Genomic DNA, 22,269 nt, shown 5'->3' on the forward strand with positions numbered 1-22,269 from the left:
TTTTGGTGGGGAAGATTTGGAAAATGTTTCCTGTATGTTTTGTCCTGTACCTTCTTACAACCAAACTGATATTCTTTAGATTCCCTCTTCTATATATTAAATTGTTTAATCTTTTTATTTTCCCCTGTCTCTTAGCAGTCTTCCTTTTTTTCTTTCACTGTGATTTTCAAATACAGATTACTTAATAGTTTACAGGTTAAAACAAACTTCTCAAGAAGTAAATCCTGAAACAAAAACTAACCACTCTGTACTAGTAATGTCTTTCTTTTCGTCTTGTGTCACAGGACTGCAATCCAGGTTATAGGAAAAATTCCTCATTTTCTGGGAATATGACATTTTTACAGTTCATGCTTAAATGTGTTTTAGCTTATGAGCTTCTCTATTAATAATCACAGACTTGCAATGTCTTGTTTTTCTTCTGCACCGCTGATAAGCACACAGTGTACTTCGCACGGAAGATGTAGCTGATGAGGGGGGTGATCAGGAACAGCACTGTGGGGTTGTATTTTTGGTCACCCCACTTATATCACTTGAGAAGTAGGATGTGTGGGAGCAAAGAGGAGTTCATTTTAGAGTGGAGGTGTAAGAAAAACCCATTGCCATCCTCTAACGTTTAAAGAGCTAAGATCCAGATGGTTACTTCCTACTGCAGAGAGCAGCAAGCAAAAAAAAAAAAATCTGACTTTGCACTGGACAATAAGAGGAGGTAGAATCATCATCCATAATCACCTTAAACTTCTACATAAAATTCTACTGTAAAAGGTAGAATTTTGCTGCTTTCGTATTGCTTGGTCTGTCCTAGGTCCTTTGGTAGGCAGTAGAGCTGTAGGCAAGCTCTGTCCACCTAAGGAGGAAGATTGCTATGAGTTGATTTCTAATTTCCATTTCAGACACGGGAACAGGAAGAGCTGGAGGAAGCTTTAGAGGTAGAGCGACAGGAAAATGAACAAAGGCGACTGCTTATACAGAAAGAAGAACAACTACAACAGATGATAAAAAGGAAGAATAAGCAGGCACTCTTGGATGATCTGGTGAGTAACAAAACCAGAGGCTTTGAACGCTCACTAGCAGAGCAAACAGCAAGTACTTTGACATTCATCTCTACCACAGTTAACTGTGTGGAATTAACACAACTGCCCCTTTCTGTTTCCCTGTCTTGCATGTTTTGCGTTACTGTTCTCTCCCCTATTATTCATTTCAGTGTTACAAACGACTCTGGTTTTGGTAAGCTAAGGACTGGAGGAAGAGTGCTTCTGGAATTCATAGACTTAACTGGAGTCATGGTCCAGAATGTCCAGTGCTGGTTAGAAATTAATTTTAGGAAAGCATTCTTGACTGTTTCAACACAAAATTAATCCTGGCTAAGATTGTAGCAAAGAAAAATGCAGAAGGTTTTTCGGGTGTTTGAAGAAGGCTATTTTCTGGTTCTACCTGTTTTGATTATTTTGTTCATTTCTTTTCCTAGTGAGCTTCCATTGAAAGCTCTTTTCCTGTTGCTAATTGACATGTGGAGATGTATTTCAGAAATTGCTTTAGTGAGTCTAGCCACTCTACCAGTTTACTTACTAGCTGACATTTGACTGCATATCTGAAGAAGAGCTAGTATAAAAGTCTAGTTTTCTGTTTAATTCATCGGCAATATGAAAGCCACAGGCTTTGACTGTGATCAAGGATGGCTTGCATTAGCATAGCTGACATGGCGACTACTCCACCTTGAATGTATGATGGGTGAGGTTCTGTCATGTCTGAGGCCATGTAACTGCCTGCTTGTTTTGCCTTCAGCTGATGACAGCTGCATCTGCTTTGGTGCATGGCGGGTCATGCAATTTGTGAGGTGGGTTAGAGAGGAGCTACTAAGTTGGTTCAGCCATAATGTGAACTCTGACCACTGTTGTCTTGTTAAGCAGTCCTGAATAGTGGTTGATAATCTGGTGTGTTGAAGCAAAATGGTAATCACGAGCTGCTTCATGAGCTCAGCCACCTCTGTAATGGGGGGATGGTGGAGAACAGGGGACAGTAACCTCATGAGTTATCGGAGCTTTAGTCAACCCTTTTTGAGTCAGAGCACCTAAATGATAGGTGGTCCCTTTGTATTCAAAAACTACTAAAACAAGAAGATTTCTTGCCTTGAGTGTGTCTTGGTCTCCTGCTGCAAAATTTTGTTAATGAGTTGCTCCTTTTGAAGTGAACGAAGCTTGGATTAATTTGAGGCAAGTATAAACAACTGAAGAAAAACTCAGACTACTTCTGGAAACTGTGTTAATCTTGTCTTTGGCTGAATTTACTACTGCATCTGAAATGCAATGATGATGTGTGGGCACAGAGAAGCTCAATAAATGTGTTATTTAAACAACATTCATGTCTCAATTTTTTTAATACACGTGTGTGTACAGACATGCATGCACACACATTCACGTGCTCTGACACCCATGAGAATGGTCTGCGTGTAACCCTGAAGGAAATCAGAAAAAAGGAGACATATGTATGCATGCATGCATACATGTGTGCAGCTATGTCAATGTGGTTTAAAGCTACTTGGCAGATGTAAATCAGAATTTCTCTCTTATTTCAGTTTATCTCACATTAATATAGTGTTAATTCCTGCTTTGTATTCTCAGTTCTTATTCAACATACAGATGCTTTTCTACTTTCCCTGGTAGAGTTCCTCTTCAAACCACGGCAGAAGGCACTGACATGAAGAGAGAGCATCAATGTGCAATTTAGGAGTTTCATGGCCTCCTGAAGAGCTACCTTTTTCTAAGCCAGGAGTACTGGCAGCTTGTCATCGGTTTTGCTGAAAGGAGCTGGTGTTTGTTTTTTGTAGACAAAAGCAGAGATGAGCAGAAAGGTTCTTTGAAAATCTCTCAAGTCTGTAACTTTTCATCCAGCAGTCTCTTTTCACTTTAAAGGTCAAAGTGCTTACAATCCACACAATTAGGAATAGTTTGAGTAGTGGATCAATTAATAAAAACTCCACTATGAACTTGAATTTAATGGCTCAGAATAGGGATTTTGAACTGGTTTCTGACTTACTTCAATCCCGTTCTAAAATACACTCTAAAGTTACTAGAGACCAGTGGTGGGGTGCATGTGGGGGGGTTTTTTTTTGGTTTTTTGGGTGGTTTTTTTTTTACACAGCAGTTGGTTTTACTGGAAACCTACTTCACCAGATGGCTTGCGGAAAAAATGGTTATAAATAATCCTTAAAACATGACCAAAATAGGTAGTTTTTACTGTGATTGCATATGTATTGCTATTAAAACATATCTTAATATTCTAAAAACAACAGAAAGGTGATTTTTAAAGACTGAGGAAGGAAACTGGGTGATTTTAAGTTGTGTCTCTGTTTATGAAGGGGCACTGTCAACTTAAATTTGACCCAAAACTTGTTTTGTAATACTAAAGGTTTATAAAACCAGCACTGAAGTGTTTGTATAATGACTTACAAAGTCTCTGGAAAACCAGCAGTTGTTAAACAAATAAACATTTCCTATGGTCTCTGAAATCCCTCTAATGCTGTGCTGCAAATCTGAAAATGAAGCTGGTCATAAGTAAAACTTAATTGAGAAATGCAGCAAAAGCCAAGCATAAGCAGTAGCAGTGTAAAGAGTTACATTAAAAAAAAAAAAAAATCTTACATCTATGGTTGTTGGTACTGTGCTAAAACAACAAGGACTAAGTTCCGGCTACAGTGATACCAGTGGCAAAACTACTGGCTTGCAGGATTGTGAGTGTGGAGAAAGGTGGGAAGCTGACATTTCACCCATTGGTTTTGAATTGTCTCTTTTGGATGCATCACCTGGTGTTGGGAACCTACAGCCCACGTGACCGGGGTCTTGGTCATTTTTGTCAAGATTCCTCCCCCATACTGGGCAGCAAGAGAAGATCCAAGTCAAATTTTTTTGTGTGGTGCAGGTAGAGATGTGGGGTCTTTCCTCTTCCAAGAAGAGATTTTTGCCTTTGGTGCTTAAATCCGAATGTCTGAGGAGATTCACAGTTTCTTGTATGTATTATTTATGGTATTATCATATTGAGTAAAGGTCTCAGTTTTTTAAAAACGTGTATGAGAATACTGTCCCATCTTCAAAGAGCTTATAATTTAGATAATCCAGAGGCAGGGAAAAAGGCACAGAAATGTTTGGTATTTAAAATGTCGTGCAGCGGGCTCTGGTCCCTGGTCAGCCTGGCGAGTGCAGTGGCTCATGCAGAAAGGACTGGACCTGGGGCAGAGGCTCCAAGAACCTGTCCTGGGCTGGGAGCAGGGAGGGGAAGGCCAGGTTCACTTGCTGGAGAGGTGAGCAAGGCATCGCGGGCGCCTTGGGCTCTGCAGGCTACTGGTGCTTTGCCTAGGCTGTTGCCTGTTTTGCCTCCCAGTACTAAATTATGCAGATTTTATATTACCTTCATTAAGTGACCTCTTTTACAATAAAACCTCTCACTTTAAAAGCACAATGCCTTGTTGTAATTTAGACTTGTAGTCTCAAATGCATTTTATGTATCATTGGAAGAGGGGTGTGTGTGTGTGTTTTATTTTGTGTTGGGTTTATTTTTAACCTTCTAGACTTGGATAATTGGGGCTGAGTAAAATATTAAAGCGCTTCCTTTATTTACTCTATAAACTCTCTCACTTGCATACAGGAGATTGTAGATCTGCTCTTGGATGTCTTCTGTGTTGTGGGACTTGCACTCTCCTCTTCAAGAGCCTGTACTTCCCAGGCATGAGCAAAATGGCATTGCAGCAGGTGGCAAAGATGCAGGTTTTCCCTGGGCTGTAGCATAGCTTGGAGTCAAGCAAAGGGCAGAGTGCCTTAAAGACATCATGTGTCCACACTTTTGTTAGAACCTCAGGGTTTTTGAGACAAATGTTTTAGAAATTTTTGCATATAACTAGCTTTGTTTGTACTGTTAGACAGTTTGTTTTCCCATACAGAAAATTGCTAGTATGGATACATGCTTATGGGATTGGACCTTTCATGTGTGTTAATAGTTAACAGAAGGGCTATGTGCTTATTCGAAAGGACAAACAATCACGGACTTGGTGGCTTTCTGGCACGGTGGGGGTTTCCCACAGTTGTGTAATCTGGTTACTGGTCATTGTGTGAACTCTTGAGAAGTTGGTGCAAAAATAGGCTTCCTTTAGTTATTGTACTAGAAATGCAGTGAACGTTTAAGGAATATGAGAGGACAAAATGAACCAGAGAATGCTTCCCACTCTTCCCTTCTTCCCCAAAATATTAAATCTGGTGATTAAAAGAATCCAACGTCCTTAAACTTTGCTGACAGCTAGCAGCATATGCTGCTGCATGGTGGTTACAGATATGTACAACACTTTGAAGATGCAGACTGTAACCTAGTGCATTCGTGGTCCAAATTTTCTCCCAGTTGTACAGAAATTGGGCATCTCTTATTATTACAATTAAGGCTTTTAACCTCTTCTCTCCACTCCTCCCAGTTAATCACAGAAATGTGAGTAGGATCCTATGCCTTAGTTGTATTTGTGACTCTGGACCAGCTCTGTTAGCTGAGATTTTTCTGCTTTTAGCACTTGCAATCTAGTCATAAGACAAAGGGAGTGTAACAAAAAAATAGAGAGGAAAGAGGACTGGAGAGTGATATGAAAAGTCAGTGTACAATATGACTGTTCTTCATGATCGCTTCAGAAGATTTCTCTAGGATGCCATGAACTGCAAGGCATCTCACGGCATTAAAAAATTCCACCTTCTTACCCTGAACTGAATAAGTAAAAAATCACGGTCCAGTTTATTAAAGTTTTGCTTGGTTTTGTGAGTAACAAATATGGTTCATAGTTCAGTATTTGCTTGGTCCCATGAAACAGAAGTATACATGACGTTTGAGGGCCTTACGAGTAAAATACTGTGCTAGAGCAGTCTGGGAAGAATCCATCTGAACTTCCCTGCTCTCAACTTTATGGTCATTCTACCTAGGAAGTCTCAAGGCTTTTGGTGTGCGTGTGGATAGTTGCATTAGTTTACTAGAAAATCACTTGGCCAATAATTTTCTGACTCTCTCAAGAATGCAGTTACGTATATGTATGTTAATAATCATTCTGTTCTGAGAATTTAAGTAGTTCATTTGCTTAACTATTCATTTTACTACTTTTTATATTTTTTTTTTTTTGTAAATTGGCTGGCTTCCCTAAAAATAAGTTGGTGAAGGAGAAAATAAATATGCTGTTGGTTGCACTTACAATAGTGCCATTGTGCAAAGCAGAGCAAGGATCATTTCCAAACGGCCTCAGGTGAAATCTAATGGGAAACAATTTCAAACTGGTCTGAGTTCATTGGTAGAAAGAATGCGTCTTAGATAAACATCTGATCCAAGTTATACTACTTGGTATTATTCCTTCTCTGATTAAGTTCTAATTTTTGTTTTATTTTAATAAATATAGTTGCATTGGCCAGTTGGAATAAGGAGCCTGTTATATTGTCTTTAATGTGGATTCTATAAAAATGGTTGTTTGCAGGTTACTCTGATTTATGGGGTTGCTGCAGCTTTTTCTTATTACTGAAAATGATCGTTTTCTGTAAACTGTTTCTCATAGGATACTTAGCACTACGCTGCTCTGCTAGTGATGGCCTTTCAGACACAGCTTGCACTTTTGAAGAATATGCAGTGTTAATTAATATTTGGTTTTGTTTAGCACTCAAATTTGTTCCTCATGTTTACAGGAGAGCTCCAGTCTTCCTGCTTCACTGCTTTTAGCTCAGCATAAGGACAGATCTACTCAGCTAGAAATGCAACTGGAAAAACCCAAACCTGTCAAACCAGTCACGTTTTCCACTGGCATCAAAATGGTAAGGCTTGCTTCTTTCTTTTTTTTAATGCCTTTCAAAAGACAGAGGATTTCCTCATATGAAATTTAGAGGTTATTTAAGCCTGAGTTGCATATTATATGAAATAGACTGTTCTCTTCCAATTAAATAAGTAATTAGGAATTAATTGAAGAATTTCATCATTCTGCTGGTTGGAATATATGAAATATTTTCATTGCATAGTTGTAAAAAACCAAGCTATACATCTTTCCCTGCAAAGTTGCAGTGTCCTTGAATTATTTTTGTCTCATTTGTGTACCAATTCTGGAAGTTGAAATTTTGGAAGTTCAAGAATAGGCTGCACTTTCTTCAGATTACTTTAAGCACTGGAATAATCTGTGAGTATGAGACGGACAATTTAGAAAATGATGCCGAGTGGTTAAGGACGCTATTTTCATTGTTACTGGACTCTAGGAAGCAAGAAGTATTGTTGCAAGTGTGTTACTGCTACGGTGACAGCTAAAGATGTGTCAGTGTTCCTGTCCTTTATCATGACATGGTACAAGTACACATCAGACTGTGTATGGAAATGTGAAGTTTTGGGGGTGGTTGTTCAGGGGTGGGAGCATGAGTTACTGGTCTTCTTTGCACCTTACTGGTTTCCTGTTTTGTTTCGTTTTAAATCTCTGCACTTTTTTAGACTTTGTATTTTAGAATTGATAATGGTAAATGATGTCTTGAAAATAACCAGCACTCTCTACCCTCCTCAACAAACCAAGAAGTTGGCAAAGCAAAAACCTTTGCATCAAACTAGTCTCCCATCAACTAATCAATTTATTTTGTCAGGGATATCTGTGCTGTGTTCATTATCCCCCAGAGGGTTCACAATGTAGAAGCATTTGCAGCTTATCTTTCCAAAAGTAGTGTCAGCTTTTGCAAAGTAGTGCAGATTGTTTTCTTGTTTTCCTGTAGTATAAACTGTATCTTCTTCCTTTTTCTTTTAAAATATAAGAGTCTGGGGGAGATTGATATTCTTCATGAGATGTTTTCTATTTGTGTGGAAAAGCTAGTGGACAGAAAACGTTTGTTGTTCTGTTTAAAAACTATTCTAACTGAATGCCTGTACTTTTTCTTGCTGTTAAAATATATTGTCAGAATTTCTTAAAGCTGTTGGCCTTTCTTCTGGGAAAAGCAAGACGACAAGCTTATGCTACACGATGAGGACAATGGAAGTACTTCCTAATGCATTTGTAAATGAATGTTAAATGCAGTATGCAGTACTGGACATTTCAGATCTGCAGTGCTAAGTAAACTTCACCAGGAATGGTGAAAGACTTGGATGAGGAGATTTCTAGCATCACGACATTTACATTTTAACATTTGGAATAATAGGGGATACTCCAGATAACTGATTGTTATTTTAGCAGTGTTCAGAAAGTGTGAGCAGGTAACTAATTTAATTTGTTCAGTCCTAGACAAACAAACAAAAACCTCACCCTGACTGACCTTAGTCCTAGATTAAAAAAGAACAACTTAAAAAGAAAATTAGGAATAAGTACAGTTAACAATAAAGTTAAGGATAGGAATATTTGAAGTTGCTGACTACTGTTTATGGAAAATGGATTACATCAAGCAAAACAGATTTTACACCAATGAAATTACGGGTTTTGTTGAGAAAGATGAATGTTTCCATATTTTCTTTATAGGGTGCGCGATTTGGTTATTACGTTACATTGCTTTTTAGAACTATATAGAAATTATATTACACAATAATAACAATATTGAGGTTCTGCACAATAAATGAATTAACTGGCTAACTTGTAATTTCTCAAGTAGTTGTTGGTTACCACAGCATAGGAATATTTCTGTGGGTGTTCTGCTAGGACACAGTTCAGTGTTTGGAAGCAGATGTTGAATTTCTATGGATGACGTGCAAGCTGGCAGTTTACAGGGCCACTTTGACAAGCTAGCCTCATTTGAACAAAATGTGTTTTAATATGGCTAAATGCAAAATTATAAATAGAAGAGTAAATAACAGGCTCTGAAAAGGATTTGGAAGTTTAGCTAAGCAAGTAAACCAATTTGACCCTTAGCCACAGCATGTGTGTGTGGGAGGGCCTTGGGTATGTGGATAGTACAGCAATATGTAGGAAAGGACTTTTCTGTCTGAATGCAGTATTGGGAAGACTTATGGGCTGAAGAGTTCTGCTGACAGCATTTTGAATGCAAAAATCAGAAAGAACGCAAAGAGGAGCTGCAAAGGTCTATTCAAAGGCAGAAAGATGTGCTTCATGCTGTGTTCTGCCTCTAGTTTAAGGGAAGGTTAATATATGACTCAATTTACAATAAGTACCTCCTTAACACAGAACATGCCAAATCTGAACAGTGCAACAGTAAATGTAGCAAGAACCAGTAATCTTAGTTAAGCAAATAGGATCTAAATAGGAACTGAAGGAACAAGTAAGACCAAAAGTTCACAATGTTCCACTGGTTAATTGGCCTCACTGTTAAAATTGAGTCTGGAATGCAATGAAATCTCTAGTTCTTGATGTTTCCAGATTAGGACTGGGATGTATCTTGGAAAGTTACTGTAGTCAAATGCAAGTTGTTTGGCTCAGAACGGAGTTAGTTTTGTAAAAAGCAATACTGCTCATTGTACATGATTTGGCGTGGTTGACAGCGTAAGGTGAATTCCCACCTGGGCACTCACCTTATGACATGCTTATTTTCCGGGTTGAATGTTTTTCTAAAAACCTGAGATGCTCAGTCCATTTGTTTTGCATAGGTGTACACTTGAAATAGGTAGAGCTTTTGTTGGCCTGCCCTCAAGGGCAGCACTCTTTATAGTTGCTTTAGCTTTGTTCTTCTCTAAGCCATGGGGTTCTCACCACTTATATTGGTGGGGGTAGCTCTAGGGGAGTACTGAGAATTTCTTAAAAAATACAATTCTAATTAATGCTCTGTGTGGCTCGACAGTTCTGCAAATTAAGTATAGTTTCTGTGAAAAGTCTGTTTTATGCTCACTGTTAGGGTTTCGGCAGCACACATTTAATGAATCATTATGTAAGTTCTTCCCCTGTGCTTTTTTTTTTTTTCCTAATAGTTTGGCCATTGACCTTTTCTGGTGGGTGTTTTCCTTAATTTTGTTTCAAAAGAAAGGAATCCAGATAGAGCTAGCTGAGATGCTGGCTAATGCGGAGCTTGTGTTTACACAAAGCCTATAAAAATATGCCAGTTGTGGCAATCCATGGTTTTTTTCAGCTTGAACATGAGTGTTTCTCCTGGGATGGTCTTGGTCAGAGATGTTCTTCAGCCTGACTGATAATTGGACATGTTTCTCAGTTTCTGAATTAAGAGGCATGCCTATTCTAGTCTCCTGGACAATGCTCAAGGAAGTTGGCTCATTTAAGGTGTCATATTAGTGTTGTGGAGTTCCTATGCTTTCAGGGGGAGGAGGGAGTGTCTTTCACTTGTAAGCTAAGCAAGAGCATCCCCTATAGAACAAGACAGACAATTAGTTTATGGGGATAGGGTCTCCTTCACTTTTCCTTTTGTTAAATTGGGTTATTTTGCTCCTTTCAAGTGAAAGCTGTTTTTTTTCCTAGCAGTCTGCTTATTAACTTTTAAATTTTATTTCAGTAAATGGTATCTTCTGTGCACAACACATACTTTCCTAATCAATCTATTTGATTTACATCTGTAGGTGGGGGAGAAAATGCTTCAGTTTTCTGCTTATCATGCTCATCATATTAAGAAATATGCTTTCAGCATATCTGAATATTTAAAAGTCGTATTAAATCTAATCTCAAATCAGTGTAAAGCTACAAAAGAAACTGTAGCAATCTTAATTGTTGCAGTAGTCCTAAAAGTACTATTTTCTGTCAAAGCTTGTACTTTAGATTTTAGTAGCTGTCAAAACCAGCAAAGGTTGTCGGAGATGAATGATGTTCCTAGTATTTCTAGGGCTTATCAGGGTGTGCAAAACAAATCTAAGGTCTGGCAATAGAACCGTTCTTCTGTTTCTTGGTGAATATAGTGACCATTTCTGGCTGGGAGGTGGCTTTAATGTGAAGCTAATTTTAATGTGTAAAAGAGGTTCTCATATGCATTGCACATGAATGGCAGTTTGCAAATGCAGCAGGAATTAATTTTGTTACAGTAATTTAGGGTTTTTTTTATGTCTCTGCTGTTTACAGGACTGTAGAAGCCTTTTGGTGCTTGTAGATTTGTGCTTTACATTACCATTGCGATTAAAAACGCATAGAAGTGTGGATGTATTTAACTCCTCTTTAATTCATTGAACTGGGAACATGCAAATCTTTGACTCTGCGGCCCAGCTATTTACATGTTTGTAAAAAATATGAATGCCTTAGACTGGCTTAGCTGCACGCTCTCTTCAGTGTGTTTCAGGCTGGGTACCCTGTCCCTTCTCTGTTCCTTCCAGTTTTATGTTTCTTTGCTCCCTTTCCCCAGCCTCCCAGGAGATTTAGCCTTTATGGTGATGGTATTCTTGAAGTAATTTCATGTGGTTAAAAACTCAATTACCTCTAATTGGATTGCCCAAATATGCAGGAAAAGAGCATAGGTGTCCTCTGGCCTGCCACCACTTGAGAGAGTTTACCTTTTTACATTTCATACCGAAACATCTCAGAGCTAATATAATGCATCATTGACTGTTCAATTTCTATCATGGTTTTTGTTTTATTACTTAATAGCAGTATTTATTAATAGAAGTATTAGTGTAGAGTGTTGTACATGCTTCGTCATTACCAAGATGGTTGCTACCCCTCTGAATTTGCAGTTTAAATAGATGTGTCAGGGAGGGAGGGGAACCAGATGCCCGGAGGGGATGTACTCGCCCAGGATTAGACAGCAAAGCAGTGGCGGAAGGAGGAATAGGATCCAGCCCTACTAAATTCCTAACCTCGTGTCTCTTCCGCTGCGCCAGGCTCCATCTCCTGTCAACAGCACCCCTGAATGGCAGCGAATTAAGAGTGAAATATCTGCTTCAGCTTCTGCTTCCCTGTCCAAATCACAGCAGCGATGTTACGTTTAACTTTCTATGTGTCTGAATATTACCAGGATTTTATTCCAGTTCCTGTAGCTTCAGGCTATTAGTAGCTGAATGCTGGGGAGAGCAATGTGCAGTCTGAAGCAGCCGGAGCTTGCAGGAGAGAGCAGTTGAATCAGTATTTCAGAGGAATGGATCTGCGTCAGACACAGGATGTCTAGGACACCTCAGGAATGCACGTTACCACTAAGCTGGGGACAACAAGTGTTAGGGAATAGATTTTGTGCAGTGTTACACCTGCAGTATTATACTAATGGGAAATAACATTCTTATTTTATGTTATGTGGAGCTATTTCTTTTAAAACATTGACCTCCTCAGCTCAGGTCAAATTAACTGTTCTTCATTATTGCGTTTTCCTACAATATTGCTTCCTGTGCAAACAACTGCTCAGTGGCTGCTCCTGTTTTTCAGTCTGTTTCTTTTATAGCTTGTGGAGCAATTATCCAAAATCCTGTTCCAAACACAAAAAAGTCTGTCAAAATACCTTTTTAATCAATTGTGCTCCTTCAAAGTTGCCTAGACATATGCCAGGTACTCTGAGGTAAGTGAAGTGCACGTCGCACTAATGTTCAGACTACAACTACTCTGCAGCTCCCAAGGGTGCTTTGCCACCCTGTCTGTGTGACTGGGAGCTGTTTCAGCCTTCCAGCCTCGCTTTGCCAATTCTTACTGCTCTGGTTTGGTTGGTTTGTTTGTTGGTTTTGGTGTGGTGTGTTTGGTGGTTTGTGTTGTGTGTTGTTTTTTTTTTTTTTTTTTTTTTAAAGTGCTTTTAGTATTTGCCTAAAGTTAATAAATAAATAAAGCCAGCCTATTTCCTTCCTTTGCTGTTAGCTCAGCTGGTCTATCTTCAGGCTGAAACACTTCAGATGGAATTGATTTCTTTGAGATTGGTGTTTTGGTTTTAATCTTCATTTGGCTCATACTACACATATTTCTTTTCTGCAGCTGGGTGGAATATTTCCCTTTTCACAACACTTCATAGTTTAGAATCACAACAAAATGACAACACCTTATTTTCAAGAGGAAGTAGTGTGTTTAGGTGTATAGATCCTCTCGGAATAGACGTATTTGTTTCAGAGAGCATGCACATAAAGGTAAAATTTTCAGGGGCACTGAGCATTATCTAGACCTCCAGCAGGAGTCTGCCTGAATCCATACTATGAGGCTGCTGCATTGCCCTCGCAGCCTTGGTGTCTGCGTGCACGGTGGCTGTATCCCAGCTCAGTGCTCAGACACACTGGATTGGGCATCAGTCCCATGAAGCAGAGTCCCATTGCAGAGGAAACCCAAATGTGCTGGTGAGAGGGGAGTCGCAGTGCTTTCTCGCAGGTCTCTGGATGAAGGTGCTCAGAGAACCAGCATTCTGGCCAAGCAGCTTCCCTGGAGTGGAGATTCACAGGGATTGCATGTTTGAAGAGCAGGTGCACGTAGCCCTGTAACACCAACTTTGCTAGTGGGGTTCTGCAGTTGCTAAGCACCTTCTCATGATTCCTAGTGAGAATATATATTGCATGTTGCTTTAGCTTTGAATTTTTGTCATCAATAACTATCTTGTTTTTAACAACAATCATTGCATTGATCTGCTGAGAAGCATACCTATTTCTGAAAAGAAAAAAGGGAAAAGAAATTGTGGCTGTTGGATCTCCACCATCTCTGACAATACGTGGATACGGAATTCAAATATATGAACTAAGGGACACCAAAAATGCTGAATGATAGAATTCAGGTTAGGGCTAACATGCTGCATTTAAACAGTGATCTAGAGTCCTGTGATCCACATACTACTCACTTGTATATATAATCCTATGAGATTTAATATGCCTGCAACTTCTGACTAGCATGATGGAGAATGATTAGCAGTAGTAAATATATTTGTCACACTAAATCTCTAGCCCTCTATTTAAATAAAGATGTTTTGTTAAGAGTCAAGCACATACATGCAGAACTGTGCTTAAAGTTTTTGAACTCTGGTTTTGAAGTGTATGCCAGATAAAATTTATTTAAGTGATCTATCATCGGAATGCTTCCTGTGCACTCCAGCCCACAGACTGAAGTCTAAAACATTTAATTGGGTTCTGGCCTTACGAAGTAATTATATTATATGAAAGTGCGTAAACATTAAGCGCATTATGTTGACTTAATGAATTTTCTTCCTAATGTAGGTAAGAAATGTTTTTGGGGAAAAAATGGCCAAGTAAATGATAGTATTTGTTATTTCCCCTCCCCTCATTTACACAATGCTGGCCTTGGAAAAGGAGACTGCATTTTGAAAATGCAATTCTATGTCTCCCTGTATCTCTTTGCAGGATTTCTGTTTGGAATGCCTTAGGAAAGATGCCATAGTTGAAATTAAGCTGTTTGGTGGACAGACATAATCAGAACTGCTTGACCTGATTCTGTTTTATGGTTGGACTCTCTTATATTACTCTGTTAGAATAAATATTTGTTCATTTGCTTTAAGGCTCCATGGCTAAAGCAGCATATGTTTATATACACATATTAGTATAAATACAAATTAGGCCCATAAGTTTGCACAGCTGTAATGACTGGAATTTAGTAAATGAAATAGTGCCAACACTGTTAATTGTACAGGAGCGAACAGCAAGACCAATGTACTTGTTAGTAAAGTGGCTGTAGTCAGCAGTGAAGCCCATCTACTCTTTAGCTGTCACTTTTTGGAATGGTACCGTTCTCAGGGTTTGGTTTTGGGGGGGGGGGGGGGGTTCTTTTTTCCTTTTTAAAATTTTTTTTGTTTGGGTTTTTACTCTCCTGTTTGATTTATGGAGTTGCCCAAGAGCTTGCTTGCCTGACTCTTTACCATCAAATTTCAGAGGTACGGCTGTATGTCATGCAGCATGTTGTTTTGGTCCCATGAAAAGATGCTGCAGAGGACGAGACTTGTAGGGAGAAGGCTGCTGGAAGGGTTCAGCCAGGCTGTTATCTGTTCTCCTGTCTGTATGGGAGCAGGCACTGGGACAGAGCAGCAGGAACTGGGCGTTAGGTCCTAATGTAGGATGCCCAAATTCCATCCTAAGCAACAGCCAGACCTGCCACTAGCTACGATAGCACAAAGACACGTTGTGAAGTGATCTAAGGAAAATGCCGTTTAAATCAGCCTGAGATCTTCCTGAGTCTTATAGCTCTGAATATGCTATTGCTTGAGTAGGTGTTACTGTGAGCAATAAGGAGAGATCTGACTGAAAGAAAGAAGGTGGCTGAGAGGAGAGTCCAAAAAAACAGCTGGCAGGGAAATAAAGAATAATAAAAAATTTCTCAATCATTGTTTATTTTGGAAAGATCATGCTTTAAGCACATGGAAATACTTTACACATTTGAGAAGTGCTGACTTCCTACATGCCTTGTGAAGAAACAGCAAATCATTCATATAATGTAAACACATTTATAGATTGTTCCAATATAACTTTTTTCAGTGCTGCTGTTCTTTTTAACAAGATACAATTTAGTGCATATATGCTCTTTTGATGCTATACTTTGGCCAAGAGTTGCAAACATCATAAATGTTAAATATTAGAGTTTGTGCTAAATGAGCAATGCAAAGTTATTGAACCACATTTTTAATGCGAAAAGTTGTTAAATAGCGCTGCTTGATGCACTGTTTAAAAGTAAACATACCAGAAAGTAGTGCTGGGGTGAAACAGAAATAAATAGCTTGTCTAAAAGCGTGAGTATAAGCAGTCTCATTATGTCTTGATAGAGATGATATAAAAAAATGAGAGCAGACAAAGTTCCTCTGTAAGGGTGGAATTTTAAGTCGAGGAAGAAAAATGAATAAAATGAGAAGCTTTGGTGCCAAAATTGCAGTAGGTATTCGTGGAATTGTATAATCATAGTGCTGGGTGGGGGGTCTCGAGAGGTCATGGGGTCCTTCCCCCCTGTTGTGAGGCAGAGTCTGGGTACTTCATGACAGGTACCTGTCTAACCCGTTCTTAAAGACCTCCGGAGATGGAGACTGTGCAGTCTCCTGGGCAGCCTCTGGTAGCACTTAACTGCCCTTGCTTTTCCATTTTAGGGGAAACTTGGTAACTGTGCGTTTCCTTGACCCAATGCAAGTCCCTTTTCTGTTTAGGTAGGTGCCAAAAGCAGGTTGTTCTCTGCCTCTTTGTAGGAACTTTTTATGTACTTGAAGATGCCTCTGTAAAGAGGACTTCACAGAACTAAATATTTTAGAATTTAGATCTTAAAAAAATAAGGTCAGATGCCTTAATTGTTACCTAACAAAAAAGCATTGATTTCTTCTGCAAATGGTTGATAGACCATCTCCACTCTACAGACTAGATGTGAAATGACATTCATCAGCTGAGAAGAGGACTCTTTAGAGAGGAAAAGTCTTTAAAAGACAGCAGTAAGAACATTTAAAGAACTGTAGTAAAAGCAAGGAAGGATTTGAAGCCATTTAGGCAAGCTAAAGTAGTAAATTTGTATATGTCTGCATAGAAGAATGAGTGATTTTTCTGCCATGATCCTTTTTTCTTAGCACTTTTCTGCATTTGTGAGAACATTACATGTTTTCGTCTAATCCTTTCTTCTGTTGCTGCTGATCAAAGTAGTTCTCTGTCATTCCTTCATCTTCTCTGTTGTGTACCTGGAGAAAGGCTGGTGACCTGGAATGACAGAGCTGGGCTAATAGCTTCCCAGATTCCTCTGAGTCAGCAGTCAGTGGGGTTGTGTCTGTTTGTCTGATTTTTGAGAGACTTGTCTATTAGGCACATGTGTGCAGGCTTATCTCACAGACTAGTTTTATTCCTGGTTATTCCATTTCCTAATGAACTACAGTCTATTTGTCGATGTTGTAGCATGTATTGACCTTGCAGCACAATTAAAAGATCTCCCATATGCCTCTATTTTCTTCCTTGCCTGTTCTCAGGGCCGCCTTCAGACAAATTTTGGGTAAATGCAGCCTACATCTGGCTTTTCTGAAATTCTTGCCAGACTTAAAAAGTCATGCAAGGGGAGCCAAGAGGAGGACAAGAGGGATGGCCGTAGTGGGAGGTAGTCACTGGAAGAAACGTGGCAGGGAAAGTTGCTCCCAAGTGCTGGCAGCAGCAGCAGTGGTGTCATGGTGGAGCACGGGGTTAGGGCTCGTGGGGGTGAGGAAGCATGGGGCGGCGGGTGAGATGGATGGAGCAGGAGGAGGAGGTGGGGACTTGGATGTGAGGTGCTTTGGAGAGAACATGGGGGGACATGGGGCTGTCGCTCTGAGGGGGGAGATTTGGGGCAGAGTTTGGCAGAAAGGTGGCAGTGAGTGGGACGGGAGTTTCTAGGAAGAAGGGCTGAGGGGCTCCTGGCTGAGGGGCTCCTGCATGGGATTGGGAATTACAGGAGAGCTCTGGGACAGGAGGATTTGAGGAATTGGGGGTTCTGGTACTCATCTGTCTGGATCAGTTCCTGTGTAAGAAGTCTGGTCTCTGGGGGCAGCAGGGGATGGTGTGTGCACACTTGGGTGGTTTCAAATGTGACCCCCATCGCCTTGTTAACAAGGGTTCTGGCTGTAGGCAGGGGTGTACATGCAGGACTTTTGTTTCCCACAGCATCTTCTGTTTTGCGTTAATCTCTATTACAAGGTACACCAGCCTTTCTAATATATTAATTCCCTACAAGGAGAAAATCTTCAGCGTGTTGATTGAGGCCATGCTGTGTGTGTGTGGGTACCACCTTTCTGCACCTTAACTTGTGCCTAAGTGGACACAGCAGATGAATGAATGTTTGCTACAGGGTCTCAGAGGAGTCAACTTCTGAGCTTTAAAATAACACATTTGTAAATTAAAAATACATCTAAAAATAAAGTTGTATTTGAAAGGAGCTGTTGGGGGCCCTAGTTTTCAATAGTCAGTACTCATCCAAGATGCACTCATATTGTGCTAGGGTACTTGCAGCAAAAGATGTTTTGGATCAAAGAGATAATGTTCTGTACCAAGGAGACTTCAAAAGTAATTTTTCTCAAGAATGTTTGTTCAGGTGCAGAGGGTGGGAGAAAGGAATATTGTTTTAGGCAATAGGCATTGGACATCAAAAGGTGAATTTCCCCATATATACCTAGTCTGGACTTAGTGTGTCAGTCAAGGTGTCACTGGAAAGGAATATTGACAGCATTGGCTACTAATGAAAGAGAAATTATTCTCATGAAGAAGTGCGTGCCTTGGTCTCTGAAAGTTTGACTTTATTCCTCTTAATTTTTTTTTTTTTTTTAAAGAAATAAAACCTGGATAACGGAGTATATAAAAGTGGAGAATTGACTATTTTAGTTTATTGTTCTGCTTTGCCTGAACATAGTCGCTACACAGGTAACTCGTATTGTGGGGAAACGCAAGGCTCAGGTGTAGTTTGTGACATGCCTTACAGTTCAGCAGAATGTGTGACAGAGCAGTAAAATCCTCTGCTTCTTGCAAAGCAGATAATAGCATGGTAATAGGTTGTATTTTATGCAGGCTCTTCTTTAAAAATATAAAATACATAAGAATATTGTGACTACAAAGAAACCTGCTTTGACTCACTTAGACAAATGTGTGTGGTGGTACAGGCAGGAAATGGAAGGACAGAGAGCACATGTGGAACCATCTATCTAAATTAGCTGGATGGGGGCCAGGAAACTGGAACTTGCAACATTTGCAATGATTAGTAAAGAATTAAATGATGGCTTTGTGTAAGAATAACGATTCTTGTATTATTCTGGGATAGTGAGGTAGATCCTGCAGGAGACGGTACATTTAACGGTGATGTGTGTGGAACTGGAAGATAGGGGAAAGGTAAGTAGGTTGGAGGGAGGAACAATTTAAAACTGAGGGCTGTGCACAGGGGGAAAGCAGCATATATTTTTAGGTCTGAGGCCCATTCTCCTGTTTCATTTCTTGAAAGAGAGGCATAAATAAATAGAGCACTGCTCTCTTCTCCAAAGCATAGAAAGAGAATCACAGAAATGTGATCCTCTGCAAGACTGTCAGAGCCAGTGCTCAAGTAAACAAGAGCTGCTGGTCTGTGCCGTGTAGACGTGCTGACAGATCTAAAAGGGATCAACGTAGGCATCTGATCCTCACCATCGTTAGGCAGTCTTTGGCACCGGGGCTTAGGGCTGCCTGTGTTTGTGTACCTGTGGGCATGTGTAGATGGCTAGCATAAAAAAAACTAAAGCCACATACATCCAAGACTATATATAAAGATGTCCAGCTTGCAATGCCTCCCTGTGATAGACCCTTTGAGTTCAGACAAGCAAAGTTTGAATAGTTGATTAGTAAATATTTGAAGAATTTTCTGCCTTTCCAAAAAGGTGGCAGTTTCTGTAAGAGCATGATGGTAGTGAAACTGGGAGTGGCAACATTTTCTCCACTTTCATTTGGAGTGGGATTTGAGCCAGATCATGACTACAAGTTCAGAAAAGGGATAAGTTGGGGAGTTTTATTGTTGGATTTTCCACCAGCTACACACAAACTCTAACATGGATAGAGTTGTAGGGCTTCAGTGTTGTCTGCTTGACAGAAGAGATCTTGGCATAGATCTTCGACATCTAGATCCCCGTGCTCAAGCTCTGTTGGCACTATCTTGGCTGTGCCTGCACACCAAGGATTCCCCGTTGTGGTTGTTCCCCGTAAAACATGATTAGGGTTTTTCGTTGGTGGGGGGCAGAGGAAGAGGGCTTGGCTTGAGAGCTGATGGGAGGATGTAGAGGGGATTGCAATGGGAACTTCGTGCTTCCTTCGTCTTCACCCATTCAGTTTTCACTTATTCACCTTAATCTGCTTCTTCGGGGCATGATGCCTTGAGCTTGAATTCCCATTTGAACTTATGTAGGATCTGAAGCCTAGAAAGGATTAGGCCAAGAGAATTTCTCTCAAATCAGGCAATTCTAAAATCTGTTTGGAATAAGGGGTAGGCCCCCCCCCCCTTCAGGTGCAGTTTATACTAAAGCTTAATGTTGTATCAGTTTAGTTCCATTGATAGTGTTGTGTACAGCATCTGTTTTATGCTAATTTTTAACCTGTTTTGCATCTGGTTAGTTAAGTGAATTTGAAATACAAAATTAAACAGATGTGGCACTTTTAAAGTAACAAATATTCTTGAAGAGTGCTGTACCCATTTAACTGTTGGTTGCTTTTAAACTCTGTGTAACTAACTTCAACTGTAGCTGAGGTGCCAGCTATAACTTTGGCATTGTCTGTTTATCACCTAATGGAAAACCTTTGGAATTTTTTTTAAAAAGGACCCTGAATAAAATATTGGTGGTATCTGAGTTATTTTGTTTGTCATGAATAACAAAGTATAAATGTGGCTGCACTTTTAATTAACTTTTATTTAGTTTCTTTTTATTTATGAACAGGCAAAGTACACAACAACTGCAACTTTTCAAAATGTGAAATTCCTTCTGTAGGAAGAAACCCCCTTTAGAACTCAGGATACTTTATCTTTGTTGTTAAATACAACACTACATGACCTTCTATTATCTTCAGCTCCATCTCACTGGTAGCATCAGGCTTAGAAATGAAGGAGTGGGCTGTGCTGGAGGTAACAGAGTTGGACCTACAGGTGGGAATTGATTTTAGACGGGAAAAACCACTGCTGCATATTCTGTTTGGGGAAATACCTGTCTGCAGCCCTGGAGCTGTGAAAGTGCAGTATGGACCTGGGAAAGGTGGGAGGAGAGTGTATTTTCTGATATTTTTGTATGGGGAAGTTTTTGCTATTGTGCACTCTGTTGTCTTTGATTTTGCTAGCAGAAAAGGAGGAGCAGGAAAGCTAAGGAATGACCAGCTGATACACTCAGGAAGGGGAAAGAGAACCCATACCTGGCATCGCCTGTGGGTGACAGGGAGAGACACACACAGCAGTTCTTTATTTTTGCAGTCGGAGGTATGTGTGTGTGCATTGTCAATTGTCCGTGACAGCTGACATTGGGGGGAGGGAGCTTTTTAGGGGAATTCAGAGATTTAGATGAGGGAATATTTGCTTCACTCAAAATGCTTCATTTCTGGTTAATACCAAGCAACTATCAGATAAAGCCAGTTTGAACAAGATTTTTGGACTGGAGTATCAATGCAACTTTGGGTGGTTTTTTTGTTTTGGCTTCCCCACCTTCCCTAGCAGGGCACATTTTGCTGAAGGATCAATTAGAAATCCTGAAGGAATGTGGCTAATGTGAATGATAGGGTTACTACTCTGACCACTTTGGCAGATTCATTGAATTCATAAAATCTGCCCCTTTCACAATTCTTTTATGCTTTTATATTTTTCGATTCAATTAATCTTGATTTTTTTTCTTATTATTTGCATAAGGGCAAGCAAAGTATTAAGCTAAGGCCATGGAAAATAACCTTGTAAATACTTTCTTACTGTTCTGAAATCTAATTAAAAACCTTCAGACTTTGTCATTCATCATTTTACCATAGGAGTGTGTTTCTTATAGAGACAGTCTAATATCCTGCAGCAATTTCATGGCATTACAAAAATAATTAATGGACCCTTTTAGGGCAGTGTGTGTTGCTACAATGTGGAATAATACTTCAGTGTTGTAAGTGAATGTTGTGCTAGGAAACACTAATCCCTCGTGTATAGTAACAGGAAGTATGAATATTACTTATTAATAATAATATAAAACACCTTCGCACACATGCTTTTTTCTGGGCATGTCTACTTTTTCGTAAACAACAGTGTATTTTAATTACAGAAAATTGGTGAGAAGCAAGAACGATTTGTGTAATTAAGAAGATCTGTTTATTTAAAAGCCTTCAGAAGTTGTAAGAGATGGAACTTAGCCGTATGCGAGGGATGAATGTTGTGCAATAATGCCCCTTCATTCCCCTTTCATAATAAATCTCCACAGAGTATTCATCTAAAGGGCTGAATGCCAAAAAGAACAGGTTCGACTTGTCTGTGAGGATTTACACCACAGTAAAATGCACAACTGCTTTTGTAGAGGTCATTGTGAAGGTCACGGAACCAGTATGCACCGCTGAATGAGAGCAGCCTGTAACAATGGTGTGAGAGGTTGGACTGGGTGAAATCAATATTTAAAACCTCATATGAAATGTAGCAATAAGCTGGAATCGTTAAAACACATGACTTCAAAGCATGTATGCTGTTTTGCAAGAAATGAATGGTCCCTCTTCCAGAAGTTTGCATCTCATACCCTCGGTTGAATGTAGTTCCTAGGTCAAAATGCAAGAGTTTGCTCGATTCCTGACAATTAAGATTGAAATAACTTAGTATGTCTAGTACAGACACCCTCAAACCATTAACGATTGCCTCTGTCCAGTTTTAAAAAAAACCCTCTCATTGTTATTGAAGTGGATTTCATTACCTGAAATTTGGCACACCTTTTTTTACAAATAAGGTCTGATTTTGACCGTAGGGTCACTATGTCTTTAAATAAAAGATGATGATCATTTCAAATGGCAACCAGCCATCGGTGGGTTTTA

General features: G+C 39.7%; 1 protein-coding gene across 2 annotated transcripts in view; it reads left to right on the plus strand.

Annotated features, from left to right (window-relative positions):
* MNAT1 (MNAT1 component of CDK activating kinase) overlaps nucleotides 1–22,269 on the plus strand; it is a 127,414-nt gene that overhangs the window by 52,089 nt on the left and 53,056 nt on the right. For both annotated transcript variants that reach the window (XM_030005181.1, XM_030005190.2), the window contains exons 5-6: nucleotides 891–1,031; nucleotides 6,690–6,815. In XM_030005181.1, the coding sequence (XP_029861041.1) occupies nucleotides 891–1,031; nucleotides 6,690–6,815 (267 nt within the window). The remainder of the gene's footprint in view (nucleotides 1–890; nucleotides 1,032–6,689; nucleotides 6,816–22,269) is intronic.

The sequence above is a fragment of the Aquila chrysaetos genome, chromosome 2, assembly GCF_900496995.4.
Source record: "Aquila chrysaetos chrysaetos chromosome 2, bAquChr1.4, whole genome shotgun sequence".
In the NCBI taxonomy this organism is placed as follows: Eukaryota; Metazoa; Chordata; class Aves; order Accipitriformes; family Accipitridae; genus Aquila; species Aquila chrysaetos.